This window comes from Malaclemys terrapin, chromosome 23 (assembly GCF_027887155.1).
Source record: "Malaclemys terrapin pileata isolate rMalTer1 chromosome 23, rMalTer1.hap1, whole genome shotgun sequence".
NCBI classification, from domain to species: Eukaryota; Metazoa; Chordata; order Testudines; family Emydidae; genus Malaclemys; species Malaclemys terrapin.
This window is the reverse complement of record NC_071527.1, coordinates 15,783,752-15,797,293: the sequence shown is the minus strand read 5'-3', so window position 1 is coordinate 15,797,293 and position 13,542 is coordinate 15,783,752. Positions and strand designations below refer to the sequence as shown.

Below are 13,542 nucleotides of genomic sequence, written 5' to 3'. Positions count from 1 at the left end.
TCTTGGGCTATACCAAACTCCCACAGGAGTTGGGCTTCCTGACACAAGGCCGCTGAACATGTGTCCCCCTCCTTGTTGATATAATACATTGCGGCCGTATTGTCTGTGAGTACTCTGACCACCTTTCCTCCTAAGTGCTGGCAGAAGGCCACGCACCCCAGGTGTACCACCCTGAGTTCCCTGATATTTATGTGCAGGGATAATTCCGAGGGTGACCATCTGCCCTGGGTCCTGAAGTTCCCCACATAGGCTCCCCATCCCAGGTCTGAAGCGTCCGATACCAGATCTAGTGAGGGAGGGGGCTCCCAGAAGGGGATACCCTGGAGCATGTTGCCTGGGAGGGACCACCATTGCAGGTCGGCCACTATATAGGGTGGCAGCGTGACGACCTCGTCCAGGCCGTCCCTGGCCTGGGAATAGTGGGAAGCCAGCCAAAGCTGGAGGGGCCTCATCCTGAGCCCTGCATGTCGCACCACGAAGATGTATGCTGCCATATGGCCTAGGATTTGAAGGCACATCTGTGCCGTCGTCACCGGGAAGGCCATGACCAAGGCGATGAGACCTTTGAGCGTCTCGAACCTGTCCCGGGGGAGGGAGGCCGTGGCCACCAGCGAGTCTAACTGCGCCCCTATGAAATGTATGCACTGAACCGGGGCTAACGTGGATTTCTCCTCGTTTACCACTAGGCCTAGACTCGTGCAGGTGTCTAGCAGGAATTCCATCTGCACCTGCACCTGGGACCGAGACTTGCCCTTGAGCAGCCAGTGGTCCAGGTAGGGGAAGATCTGCAGCCCGTTCCTCCTGAGGTGGGCTGCGACCACCGCCATACATTTGGTGAAAACCCTGGGGGCCGTAGAAAGACCAAAGGGGAGGACCGTGAACTGGTAGTGGTCTGTCCCTACCAGGAAGCGGAGGAAACGCCTGTGGCCCTCGAAAATGTGGATGTGGAAGTACACATCCTGGAGGTCCAGGGCTGCGAACCAATCTCCCGGGTCCAGGGACGGGACAATAGAGGCCAGGGACACCATATGGAATTTGTAGCGAACCAGAAATTGGTTGAGATTCCACAGGTCGAGGATGGGCCTGAGCTCGCCTTTCGCCTTCGGGATCAGGAAGTACTGGGAGTAAAACCCCTTGCCCCGGAATTCCTGAGGTACCTAAGGTGAGGAGGCGAGTCACCTCCTTACTTAACAGAAGGGCGTGCTCCGGGTCCCACGGGGCATCCCGGGGCAGAGGGTCATGCGGTGGGGTTGAAACGAACTGCAGCCTATATCCCTCGGAGATGGTACTGAGGACCACCGGTCCGATGTTATACGGGACCAATGTACCCTGAAGGCAGATAAACGGTTGCCAAAAACTAACTTTATTAACTGGGGGGGGGTTCCCTGGCAACACGCCGGGTGGGCCCCCACAAACAGTCAAAAACGCCTCTTGCCCTGCCTCTTGCCCTTCGAGGGTCCGGGGCGTGGGGCCGAGTGGGATTGATGCTGAGATCTGTGCCTCTGGTCCCTAGGCCTCTTGGGTGGGGGCTCTTATCTGCCCCATGCAGGGGGAGCCAAGGGCTGTGGTCTGGGCTTGTCCTTGGCCGGCGGGACGTACAGACCGAGTGTCTGCAGGGTGGTGCGGGAGTCCTTCATCCCGTGCAGACGGGTGTCTGTCTGGTCTGCAAATAATGCTTTGCCACCAAATGGCAGGTCCTGCATCAGAGCCTGGGACTCCACTGACAGCCCCGACAGGGAAAGCTACGACACCTGTCTCATGGAGATCGCTGTGGCCATCAAATGAACCGCCGTGTCAGCTGCGTCCGAGGCAGGATGGAGAGCTGCTTTCGCTACCGCCGCACCCTCAGCAAGTAGCGCTCTGAACTCCTTCCTGTCCTGCTCTTGGAGGGAGGGCTCGAATTTTGGCAAAGAGCCCCACAAGTTAAAGTCAATCCTGCTCAGGAGGGCTTGATGGTTTGCCACCCTGAGCTGGAAACTGGCAGAGGAATAAACCTTTTTTCCTAAAGTGTCCAGTCTCCTGGCCTCCTTATCCTTAGGGGTTGGTGCGGGCTGACCATGCCGTTCACGGCGGTTGACTGACTCCACCACCAATGAGTTCGGGGTGGGGTGAGTATAGAGGTACTCATGCGCCTTGAAATCCTCTTGAGAAGGAGGAGGCGGTGCCGCTATGGACTCATCCGGTGCCGACGGGGCGACCGGGACGACCCTTAGCGCATCGGGCAGTGCCAGCAGACTACACTCCGCGTCCGAGTCTGGGTGCAGTGCCGGTGGTGCGGCACCCGAGGACTGCTCTCGGTGCCGAGGCAGGGACGCAGAGTGGGCTTGGGATGCCCCAGCCACGGAGTGGGGCCTCAGCGGTGCGGGCGCTTGGGGCGATGGTGCCCACTGGCACCACTGTCCTTGCCATGGCACCCTTTGCCACTGAGTCACCTGGGGTCCCACCAGGGTTATCTGTTCCTGGGGAATGATGTGGCCCGGGGAAGGATGGCTGGGGGCCGAGGCAGAGGTGGCCGAGGAGCGCACGGTGCCTAGGAGCAGCTCGACCGCTGCCGTCCATGTCGGGTCCTGCCCCGGGATTTCGACCTCGACGACGAGGAGAAGTAGACGTCGGAGGTAGTATCCCTGGAGTCCCGTCGGTGACTCTGGGTATAACGCCGCGGTGCCGGTGAGTGCTGGGATGCACTCCGACCATGGCGATCATTGCGATAGGACCAGCGGTGCCGGCGTCGTTGAGACCTGCTAACACTGGACGAAGAGCGTTGACGCTTTCCATGCCGGCGCCTGCGGCCCCTTTGGGTCGAGGAAGACTCAGGCGACTCGCTCCCAGGTGACCCCAACAATGGAGTGGAGGTCTGTCGGGGGCTATGGGAGGGCCTGGCGGATTGAGTGGAGGCGTCAATAACCAACCTGGCCAGTGAGGGCTGGGCACCCAACGGTGGCTTCCCTCGGGACCGGGGCCCCAGCTCTGGCGGCCTGCTCGGTACCGGCATGACGAGGACATCGCGCGCCGCCTGGGCTGCCTCCGGCATGGAAGGAACCCTTATTGGCGGGGAGGCACGCGCGGACAGGGCCGGACTGCTTCGCTCCGCATGAGTCGGAGGTCTGGGTCCCGACGGGGTTCATGGGCTGGCCAACTCAGGTCCGGCCTCACCACTGTCCTTATCTCAGCGTCGCTGGGACTTGCCCTGCTTCTTGGCCGGGGAGCGGTGCCGACTGCTGGATAGGGCATCGCTCTGCAACGAGGACGCAGTGCCCAGCTCCGGGTCGGGTTGGCGCGCCGTGCCAGGGCCAATGTCGATTCCATAAGTAGGGCCCATAGTCGGATCTCGCGTTCGCTTTAGTCCGGGGCTTAAAGGACTTGCAAATTTTACACCGCTCACTTGTGTGAGCCTCGCCCAGACAGTGAAGACACTCGGAGTGTGGCCCGCTTCTGGGCATGGAATTGCGACAGGAGTCGTAGGACTTGAAGCCTGGGGCTCGGGATATGCCCCGGGCCAGACTACTAACTGCAGAACTAGTAACGATTGAGGTACTACTAAGGATAGAAGCTACAGCAACTGCTGGAGCAGATGTTCCGACTACCTTCACTGGCGGCAAGAAGGAACTGAGCGTGGGGGGAGCACACAGCCCTCTTTATGGCGCAATATACAGGTGCCACTCCAGGGGTTGCAGCGGTGCTCCCCCACTATGGGTACTGCTAAGGGAAAAACTTCTGACATCGGTGCACGTGGCGGGCATGCACACCTACACCTACAGTGGAATACACATGAGCAAGCACTCGAAGAAGAAATGAGGGTTGCGGGGGAGGTCCACTAGCCAGCCAGCAACCAGGTAGCAGAGGGCTACAGGAGAGCGATCGAAGGGAAAGATAGTAGCCTCAGATGAAGCAGGTCCCTTTTCCCTGGGTAAGGTAACGGGGCGGTTCCAGAACAATCAGGAACTTGCTGGGACCAATTAAGGCAGGCAGACTAATGAGGACACCTGGAGCCAATTAAGAAGCTGCTAGAATCCATTAAGACAGGCAGGCTAATCAGGGCACTTGGTTTAAAAAGGCCCTCACTGCAGTCAGTGAGGGGCGTGCGAGGAGCTGGGAGCAAGAGGTGTGCAAGAAGCTGAGAGTGAATAGGCATACTGCTGTAGGACAGCGGAGTACAAGCGTTACCAGACATCAGGAGGAAGGTCTGGTGGTGAGGACAAAGAAGGTGTTGGGAGGAGGCCATGGGGAAGTAGCCCAGGGAGTTGTAGCTGCCACGCAGCTGTTACAGGAGACACTAAAGACAGCTGCAATCCACAGGGCTCTGGGCTGAAACCTGGAGTAGAGGGCAGGCCTGGGTTTCCCCTGTCCCACTCCTCCAACTCCCTATGTGATATAAGAGGAGCTGATCTGGACTGTGGGTCCCACCAGAGGGGAAGGTCTCTGGCCAGTCCCCCGACCCATTAGGTGGGCCAGCAGAGACTGCAGGGGATTGTTCTCCTCCTTTTCACCCTGCTGGCTAGTGATGAAGTTAGCTGAATGAACGCCAGGTTTGTGCTACTAACAAAAGGAGCCAAACTGAGGACTGCCGAAAACCTCTGAGGTGAGCAAATCCACCAGAAAGCACAGAACCCACCAAGGCAGCGGAGGAACTTTGTCACAGGGGTTAAGACGCTGAAATGACCTGTCAAGTATCAGAGGGGTAGCCGTGTTAGTCTGAATCTGTAAAAAGCATCCCTTGCGTCTGATGAAGTGGGCATTCACCCACGAAAGCTTATGCTCCAATACTTCTGTTAGTCTTAAAGGTGCTACAGGACCCTCTGTTGCTCAGATAACCTGGTTGGCACCTGACCAAAAGGACCAATAAAGAAAGAAGATACTTTCAAATCGGGGGGGGAGGGGGAGAGGTTTTGTTGTGCTCTCTTTCTTGTTCCCTCTCTGGACAGAGAGAGAGAGACCAAGCAGGTAACCCATCTCCTGAAAAGATACTTGAAACGATAGATCTAAAATTACAGAAATTGTAAGTAATGGCAAGGAAATGCGTTAGATTATCTTTTGTTTTAGCTTGTGAGTTCTCCCTATGCTAAGAGGTAATTTCATTCCTGTTTTGTAACTGGAAAGCAGAATTAGAGGGGAATCCTCTCTGTTTTAAATCTTTTTATTTACCCTGTAAAGTTACTTTCCATCCTGATTTTGCAGGTGTGGTTCTTTTACTTTTTTTTTTAATAAAATTCTTCTCTCGAGAACCTGATTAATTTTCAGTGTCCTAAAAACTCAGGAGTTTGGTCTGTGCTCACTTTGTAACCAATTGGTTGGTATATTATTCTCAAGCCTCCCCAGGAAAGGGGGTGAAGGGGCTTGGGGGGATATTTGGGGGAAACAAGGACTCCAAGTGGCCCTTTTTACTGGATTTTTTCAGAGTGGGGAGGGAACCCTGACAACATCATCAGCAAAATGGCTAATTGTGGTGCAGATACAAAGCCAGATACCCAGCTGGCACAAGTCAGTAGAGCTCCATCCACTTCCATCCACAATCCACAGAGTCTTTATTGCTGAGCTAGAAAGAACCTCAGCTTGACTCCTGGATCCTAGAGAGGGTTCACAGCATTGGCTTCTGGGGGCTGGGGAACATCTTTGTATGTGTAAACCGATCAAATCTAATCCAGAGACAGTCAATGTGAAGCCCTACGGTGCCATTTTTAGAGTCCCGTTTGAGAGTCAGGCTAGGAAAAACTTCCTCGTAATGACACCATCATAGGAATTAACATGTAGAAGGTCAACTTGAATATCAACCTACCGTTCCCATGCAGGTGTCCTGGATGTCCAGCCAGACCGAGTCTGCTACAATCTCCGAATTTGCTACTTGGTAGTAAGCCACGATGCGGAATGAAGGGATGAGGTCTGGAGTGATGGGCAGGGACATGGTCACCAGATTTTGTCCCTCCTGCCTGGCCTGTCTCCCTACACGAATGATCTTCCCTTTATTCAGGATCTAACAGGGAAACATGAGATGTGGATTGTTAAAGGCCACAAGAGTTAACACAATGGATGACTCAGATTCCATGAATCTTCCCATACACCTGTTTTCTACTAGTAAGAGACGGTCACTTGCAACTTGCAACTTTTCAGATGGGCATATACTGCCTGACTGAGAAGAATTCTGTGCTACAGGTTCTCCTTAACATGCAGTGGGAATATTAAAGGACAGGTGGAAACTCAGATGATGCCTAAGTTCCAGGAGATCCCAGGACCCAGGGACGCAGCACTTACTATGTAGGTGAAATACTGGGTCTCCTTCAGAACATCTGCATTGTTGCTCTTCAGGTGGAAATTCACAGCTAAATTGTCTCCAGCTTTGAGCTCAGAAACCGTCACCGCCAGATGGAGATAGTTTTCAGACCCTCCTTGGGTCTGATAGGCTTCAGCCACCATGGACTTAGAGGCCTGGCGGTTTGCTGGGAGGTTGGGATGGGCAGTTTTTACCTGCAGGGGAGGTGGAGATAAAATCTTAGTTGAATCTGGGAGTGAGCTTAGGGTCTATAGCCCCTCACGCTGGGTCACACCACGAGCAATAGCAAAGGAAGCTTCCCTGAGACGCCATTGTTGGTGGATTCTGCTGCTAACAGCCATTCTAGGCATGACACCTCAGAGAAACGCCAAATGTCACTTTTAACTGGCCCGTTGCTTCAGCACAGTCCTGCTGGGACTCCAGATTTCTGGACTGTCAGAGAACATGTCCCTGAACAGAGGAGACTGCCTTGCCCCTTGCAGGAGATGAATATAAAGAGGGACTCTCTCCTGAAGCGGCTGGACACAGATAGATCCAGTGTTCTCTCGGGCTTTATAGCTTGAGCCTGGTGTCACCTCACAGGGTCTTCACACTAAGCAGCCATGCGCTGTCTACAGGCTCCTTTGCTGCATGGTGGGTACCTTCAGTGTGGCAAGGGGACTAAACTGGACCTGCTTATGCCCATGTCAATGTTTTCTGGGATCTCTTCTGGCCTCACGATGGAGCATTGGTTACATGGTGATCGGAGCATCTCCAAAACCAAATGGCATACAGGAAACTGACCCCAGGCGCAGATGGAATGCAGAGTTCAGTTACCCTCCTGCTTAGTGCATGAGAGGGGAGTGAACGCCACCAACAGGGCATTGCCCTCTGGGTGCATATAGTACTTAGCCCAGACTCAGTGTTTGAAGGTTACTCACCGTGATGGGAACCTGCTGCTTATTCCCGGGCATGTTTATAATCAGCTTGGCAGTTCCATCTCCCTGGGTCGACCCAGCCGATTGGAATCCTTCAGCCTGTACTGGGACACGGGGGGCTGGAGAGCCATCGGGGTTTGTGACATAGACCTGAGAGGCACGATCAAAAAGGGATGCATTGAATAAGGGATGCAGCGCTCCCTGCATCCTAACTTCAAATCAAATCGCATGTACAGCATCTCAGGTTCATAGCCTCAAAGGTATTTAGGTGCCTAACTTCCATGGATTTCAATGGGAATTAGGCATGTAAATAACTCTGAGGAATGGGGCCTCAGTGATCTGCTGTATCACACCACAAAATGCACACACATTTTAAAAACTACAAACATACAAAAATATAAAAACCACAACTTCAACCCTGCTCCTAAATTCAGTTTACACTTTTATATACCCAGCAAAACAATATACAAAAATTAAGAATAAATTGATTCATGTAGGCCAGAGAGGAAATTAATTTCACGCTAATCTTTTCTTGTTTTGGCCCCAGGCAAATAAGGCAACTGCCCATCTATCCAAAACAAGATCACTGCCAACAAATATTCTGCTTTTTGAGCTAATGAGTCAAAAGGCTTCTGAGCCAAGATTGGAGATAGCCATTTACTTCTCAAGTGGCAATTAACACACAGGAAGTGGATGGGAGTAGAGTTGTTTGGAGTAGTCAAGCCAGTGAGTCAAGACTTCCAAATATTTCTTGAATCTATGGATGCTCTTTAAATAAGGGAGCCAGGGAGACGTATTTGTTGCACTAACATCCGTCGTATCCAGTTGGTTACAAATATCTTCAGCTCTGAGGTTAATTAAAGTTTTCACACTCTGACTTAGGGTATGTCTAGGCTGCAGTTGTATGCACGCCATGCCGGCTGGCTGTGGCGCTCTGTCCCCCTCTAGTGGCACCTAAATCACTTAGAGATTAATGAGTCTACTACAGCCTTAGCTAAGTGCCATGTGGCTTTTAGCTCATGCAGTAGCGGCTCATGTATTGAGCTCCAGAGATTGCAGGTTCGATCCTGGCCGCTGACAGACCCTGGTGGTTGGTGTTACCCAGTCACAGGACGTGAACACAGCTCGAGCTGACGTACCCACGCTAGCTTTAATCTCACTCGTCCGGGTCCTGGAACGGTGAAGCCAAGGCAGCGTGAGCATCGGCGCGGGCTAGAGCCGTGAGTAATTATCCAGGGTCCAGGGTGGGCTTCTATAGCTAGTGCTGCCGCTGTTTCACTGTTCCTGGACCCAAGCTAGGTGATGGAAGCTAGTTCAGGGATGTCAGCTAGAGCTCCAGTCGCACCCCGTGACTGCAGTCTAGACATATCCTTTGAGTGCTGACTAGACCTGGGTCTGAACCCCTCAAGACTGCAGAGATCAATGGCCTTGCAAAAGCCAAGGGCATTTTAAAGTTTTAAACCTATTATGCTGTTTCTCCAAACATAACCTTGGTAGCCGACGTAAATTCATTCCTACTCTGACACCAACCCTTACATATTGGGCTTTGGCTGATGTAGAACATTCACCAACCTCTGTCCTACATAAATCAGCTGGGGTTTAGTTAAGAAGATCAAGCGTTCAACTCAGTAATGTATTTTGCACTACATCTAACGACCTAAGCATAGACGTCGACTCTGTGGATGCTCCGGGGCTGGAAAAAAAATAGTGGGTGCTCAGCGCCCACCGTCAGGACCCGCTGATCAGCTCCTCCCCCTCCCTCCCAGCGCCTTCCGCCCGCCGAGGATCAGTTCAGGAGTGGGCAGGAGGTGCTGGTGTGGGGGCAGAGGGAGGATCAGGCAGGGCAGAGCAGGGGCAGGACGTGGGGCAGAGCAGAGGTCGAGCACCCCCTGGGAAATCAGAAAGTCAGCACCTCTGACCTAAGATCTTTCCAGCCCCAAATTTCCGCATGGTATAAAATTTGAGCACCCACATTAGCCCTAAGCATTCAGAGAGCCGGTGCAATTCAATTACCCCCAGGCACACAAGAAAAACAAACAGCTACTTGCATGGATCTTACGGTTCAGCCCTTTGACTCCTTTTTATGTTTATCCCATTCACCACAGTATGTAAAGCAAATATCCAGATAAGAAATGGACTTAACCTGCTCACTACTGTGGTCATGCACCTTTGGTCTGCAGCCAAAGATAATTGCTTCAGTTCTCTGCTAATTTATAGTCTGATGCGCCAGCTGACAGAAAAATACTAAATTCCCTTCACAAACACTTCGGCCCCAGAGGAGCGTGGGACCGCAAAACCATATTCTCTGCAGACAAGAAGACTGATGCTGATTGGTTCTGAATTTTAGGAGCATAATATTTCTCCCCCTGTAATTCACTGGGAGGAGAATCATTCTGTCAGTGCCAATTTTGAAATTCCCCCACATCCTCCTATCCACAATGGTCCCTCTGCCCCCTATTTCTGCAAATGCCCCCCCTCTTTGGAACTCCTCACCTGTGCCCAATTCCCCTCTACAGTCAGAAAAGCCGGAAGCGCCAGCAACTAACACACAGTCCAGGGAATATTATCCCGCAGTACACGAGTGACCCCAAGGCACATTTTGGGCCAAGCCTGTAGCTAGGTGCCATTCCCCACCTTGTATTTGCTGTCAACTTTTGGGCCAGACTCTGCTCTTGTTAGTCTGGTGCAAATCTACAGTGATTCCATTGCATTTAGTGGAGTCACACTGGAATTAGGTTGTTGTAACTGAGATTGGAATGTGACCCTTTGTTTATGTTCTATTCTAAGTTCTTATACTACCCTGATCACCCTAGTACCCATAGTTCTCTCCTCTTTATACACCTCAGGCAACAGTGGGAATGATTCAGAAGAAGAGATATTACCATGAGTTCAAATGGCATCCCCGGCTTGAAGTACTTGGGTGTTTTTGTGAAGTGGATCTGATAGGGAGATGTCACAATGTTAATTCCGGTTCTCTCCGCTTCCACCATGTCGCTGCCTGCAGAGAGAAGCCATGGGTCAATTAAAACTGAGCTAGGGACTACAGATTTTGTCCTTATGGTCAAGGGTAAAACACAAGGAATAGGCCATGGTCAGATATTGATTAGTGCTGCTGATTCTTGTGATTTTATCATGAGTCTCCTGTTTTAATTCCTTGTCTTCAAGCCCCAGCTGCTAGAATCACCATATGGCATGAGAATCTCAGCTGTTGTTTAGAAGAAGAAATAAGTTTCTAACCCTCCTGGTTGCAGAGAAAAGCTTGAAAACATGTCCCAAGTGCGATTTAATGTCTCAAAAGCCACAAGGGAAGAAAAGCACCTAAATTTTATTATTTTTATATGATCTCGTGATTTTGGCAGCGGGGGGACTGACTTGTGATTTTTTCATGTTCGGGGCTGGCATCACTGCAGGCCGTTGAGCCTGATTCTGTTCTCATGCCAGTATAAATCAGGAATAACTCCCCTATAGTCAGTGGCACTGTAGCAGTGAAAACAGAATCAGCCCCTTTCATGCTAAATGACTTATTTTAGCTTTTAAAGATGCAACAAGAAAGAACAAAAACAAAGTCTCTGGGAGAGAGAGAGCAAAGTGTGTGTGTGTGTATCTATAGAATAAGATTCCAGGACTTTCATTCTGTCCATGTACCACTCTGAAGCCTAGAACGTCTGTTGCGTCTGTGTGAAGTGATGGAAGCAGCTATACAAACAAGAGAAGGGCTCTTTTTACTTACAATATCACCAGGTTCAATCGTCACCGGGATTTGAAGTCTGTTACAGGCCAATTTTTAAGTCCCCAGCCATTCTGCCTTTACCAGGCTGGTGTACAACTCCAGTAACACATGTGCCATGCCAAGAGTTCTAGACCATTGTGATATCAGACACAGCTCAACCAACCAATCACCACCTTGACTCTACTACTAATTTGCATGCAGTAATGTCATTGGTTGTTTGGATTACTTGGCCCAATTGCCACACCCGTGCAACGGCACAGGCTTTCAGTTATTAGTTTCATCATTAACAAGCTACAGCTGCTCGGAACAGAATGGCTGCTCCCTCTGCAGGGAAAGTTTAGAAATCATAGCTATGTAGAGCTGGAAGGGACCTCAAGAAGTCATCTAGTCCATCCCACACACTGAGGCAGGAGTAAGTATGCCTAGACCATCCCTAAGAGCTGACCCAGAGCTCTTAGAAATGGAAAGGTGCAATGCACAGAAAACAAAGGGCCAACTGTTTCAAGCTACTGTCGCTGGTGTAAATCTGGAGTTTTTCCAGGTGTGACCCTGCACCCCATATTCTTCATAGAAATATTGTTATTATATGATTATAGCATAACTAAGATGTGTTTTATGCAAGATGAGAAAGGTTATGATTTACTGAATATGAGTATCCCATTTGTATGAATGTATCATTTTTGTATCTTAAGTTAGAAATATTGACTATACATCTGTACTACAAAAGTGTTTGCACCTGGAGAACACCCACCAGACAAAATACAATCAGTCTGGCTGGCTAGCTGGATACAAGTCAATAGACTATTAGGGAGAACAATAGGTCTTTGAAGAGTGTAATCACCCATCTTCCTCGAACGCTGCAAATGGACTTTGAGTTATGGCTGCAGGGTCATGTGATTAAGTCACCTGATACTAGACTCCATAATAAAATTAGTACTTTTCCACTGGCCGGGGGTGAAAATCAAACTGGAAGACAAAGAATTCCTGCCATATGTGAAAACTATTTAAGGCAGGGAAGTGAGATAATCAGGGTCGGTTCTTCACTGAATCCCCACCCAAGATGACTGATGAAAACACCTAAGACTGATCTGGGGAAGACAGGACTGAACTCAAGCCAGACACCCTGTGAAAGAAACACCTAGAATTTGAAGGTGCAAGCAAGAGCAGCTTGCCTTCAAGAAACTCTGCAATCTGCCTAAACAACCTTTAGGGTGAGAAATAACGGCTTGTAACCAGTTTCTTTAGTATCTCAGCTTATGTTGCATTTTTGTTTTGTTTGCTGGGTAATCTGCTTTGATCTGTTTGCTATGCCTTATAATCACTTAATACCTATCTTTTGTAATTAATAAACTTGTTTTCTCTAAAACCAGTTTGTGGAATTCATAACTGGGGAGCAAAAAGCTGTGCATATTGTCCTCCACATTGAGGGAGGGGGCAGATTTCAGGGCTTACGCTGTACAGTTCTCTGTGCAGTGCAAGACAGTACAATTTGGGGTTTACACTCCAGAGGGGGTGTGCACTTGAGTGCTGGGAAATTCCTTAGCTGAAGCCTTCCCATGCAGTGCTGATTTCAGTGTCTGTCTTTCTGCAGCTGGGCGTGTCCCTACCTGTGTCTGTGCTGGAGGAGGCTTGAGAGGGCCTGGCTCAGCAGAACAGTGTAAGGGAGCCCAGGCTGATGGAACAGGCAGGCTCAGTGATACATCAGGTGGCAACCCGGGGGGGGAGCAACCGTCACACCAGGTTTACCCCAGAGCAAATGAGATCAGAATCTGGCCTGCAGCCTTTAAGATCTGCAGAACCCTACGCAGATAGGACTTTATGCATCTAAATCAACACCTTGAACTGCACTCAGCACCGGTTTGGAACACCCCGGGCATAAAGCACTTGGCTTTGCACTTATTGCTGATGCTCACCAGATGCTGTCAAAACGGTGACAGAGACGTAGAGCGAGTGGCCAACCAGTTCATTCAGGTTGGCGAACCGAGCCTGCAGCATCGCTGTGGTCAGCGTTGCTTCCCCTTCTCCATCTTCTATCTAGAAAGAGAGAGGGAGTTTCATGACCTCACCCACACAGTTTCCCAGGAGGCGTGAATCCCTCCCCCCCCACAGCCGAGAACAGGAATTACCGAGATTCTCTTGAGAGACTGTGGGATACTCCTCTTCTCATCATCCACCTTCACCCCAAAGAGGACAAAGGCAGTGCCATCTAGTTTTTTCCCATATAGGTACCTGGAGGAGATAAGGATGGGTAAGAGGAGCCACAAAAAAACCTATTGCTGAATATTATGGCCTCGTGCCACCATTCTCCTCTATAGGCCCAGCTCCTTGGTTGGTCTATATCTCCCATGATCCACCACGGTAAGTAGAAGTGGACCATCATGGCTATGGTTCATTATGGGAGTTCAAGTTCAGCTGGCAAGCCCAGCCCCTGGAGAAGAATAGAAGAATGAAGCACCCGAATGGCAACTCCCATGAGGCACCGCACCAGCATTTCTGAATCACAAGTTTTCAGACAATTTTTTTTTCCATTTTTGGACATTGGTTTTTGGATGAAAAAAAAACAAACAGAATTTTCCATGGAAAAAGGATGCTCTTCATGAAAAAAACCCAACACATTTAGTGGAAAACAT

At 50.5% G+C, this 13,542-nt stretch overlaps 1 protein-coding gene across 1 annotated transcript in view; it reads right to left on the bottom strand.

Moving 5' to 3' along the window:
* The window catches only part of LOC128828317 (complement C3-like), an 87,603-nt gene that overhangs the window by 46,423 nt on the left and 27,638 nt on the right, over positions 1-13,542 (bottom strand). The window contains exons 9-14 of the mRNA XM_054012875.1: positions 13,039-13,141; positions 12,826-12,946; positions 10,065-10,180; positions 7,186-7,332; positions 6,247-6,459; positions 5,774-5,968 (exon numbers count right to left, since the gene is read on the bottom strand). Of these exons, the coding sequence (XP_053868850.1) occupies positions 5,774-5,968; positions 6,247-6,459; positions 7,186-7,332; positions 10,065-10,180; positions 12,826-12,946; positions 13,039-13,141 (895 nt within the window). The remainder of the gene's footprint in view (positions 1-5,773; positions 5,969-6,246; positions 6,460-7,185; positions 7,333-10,064; positions 10,181-12,825; positions 12,947-13,038; positions 13,142-13,542) is intronic.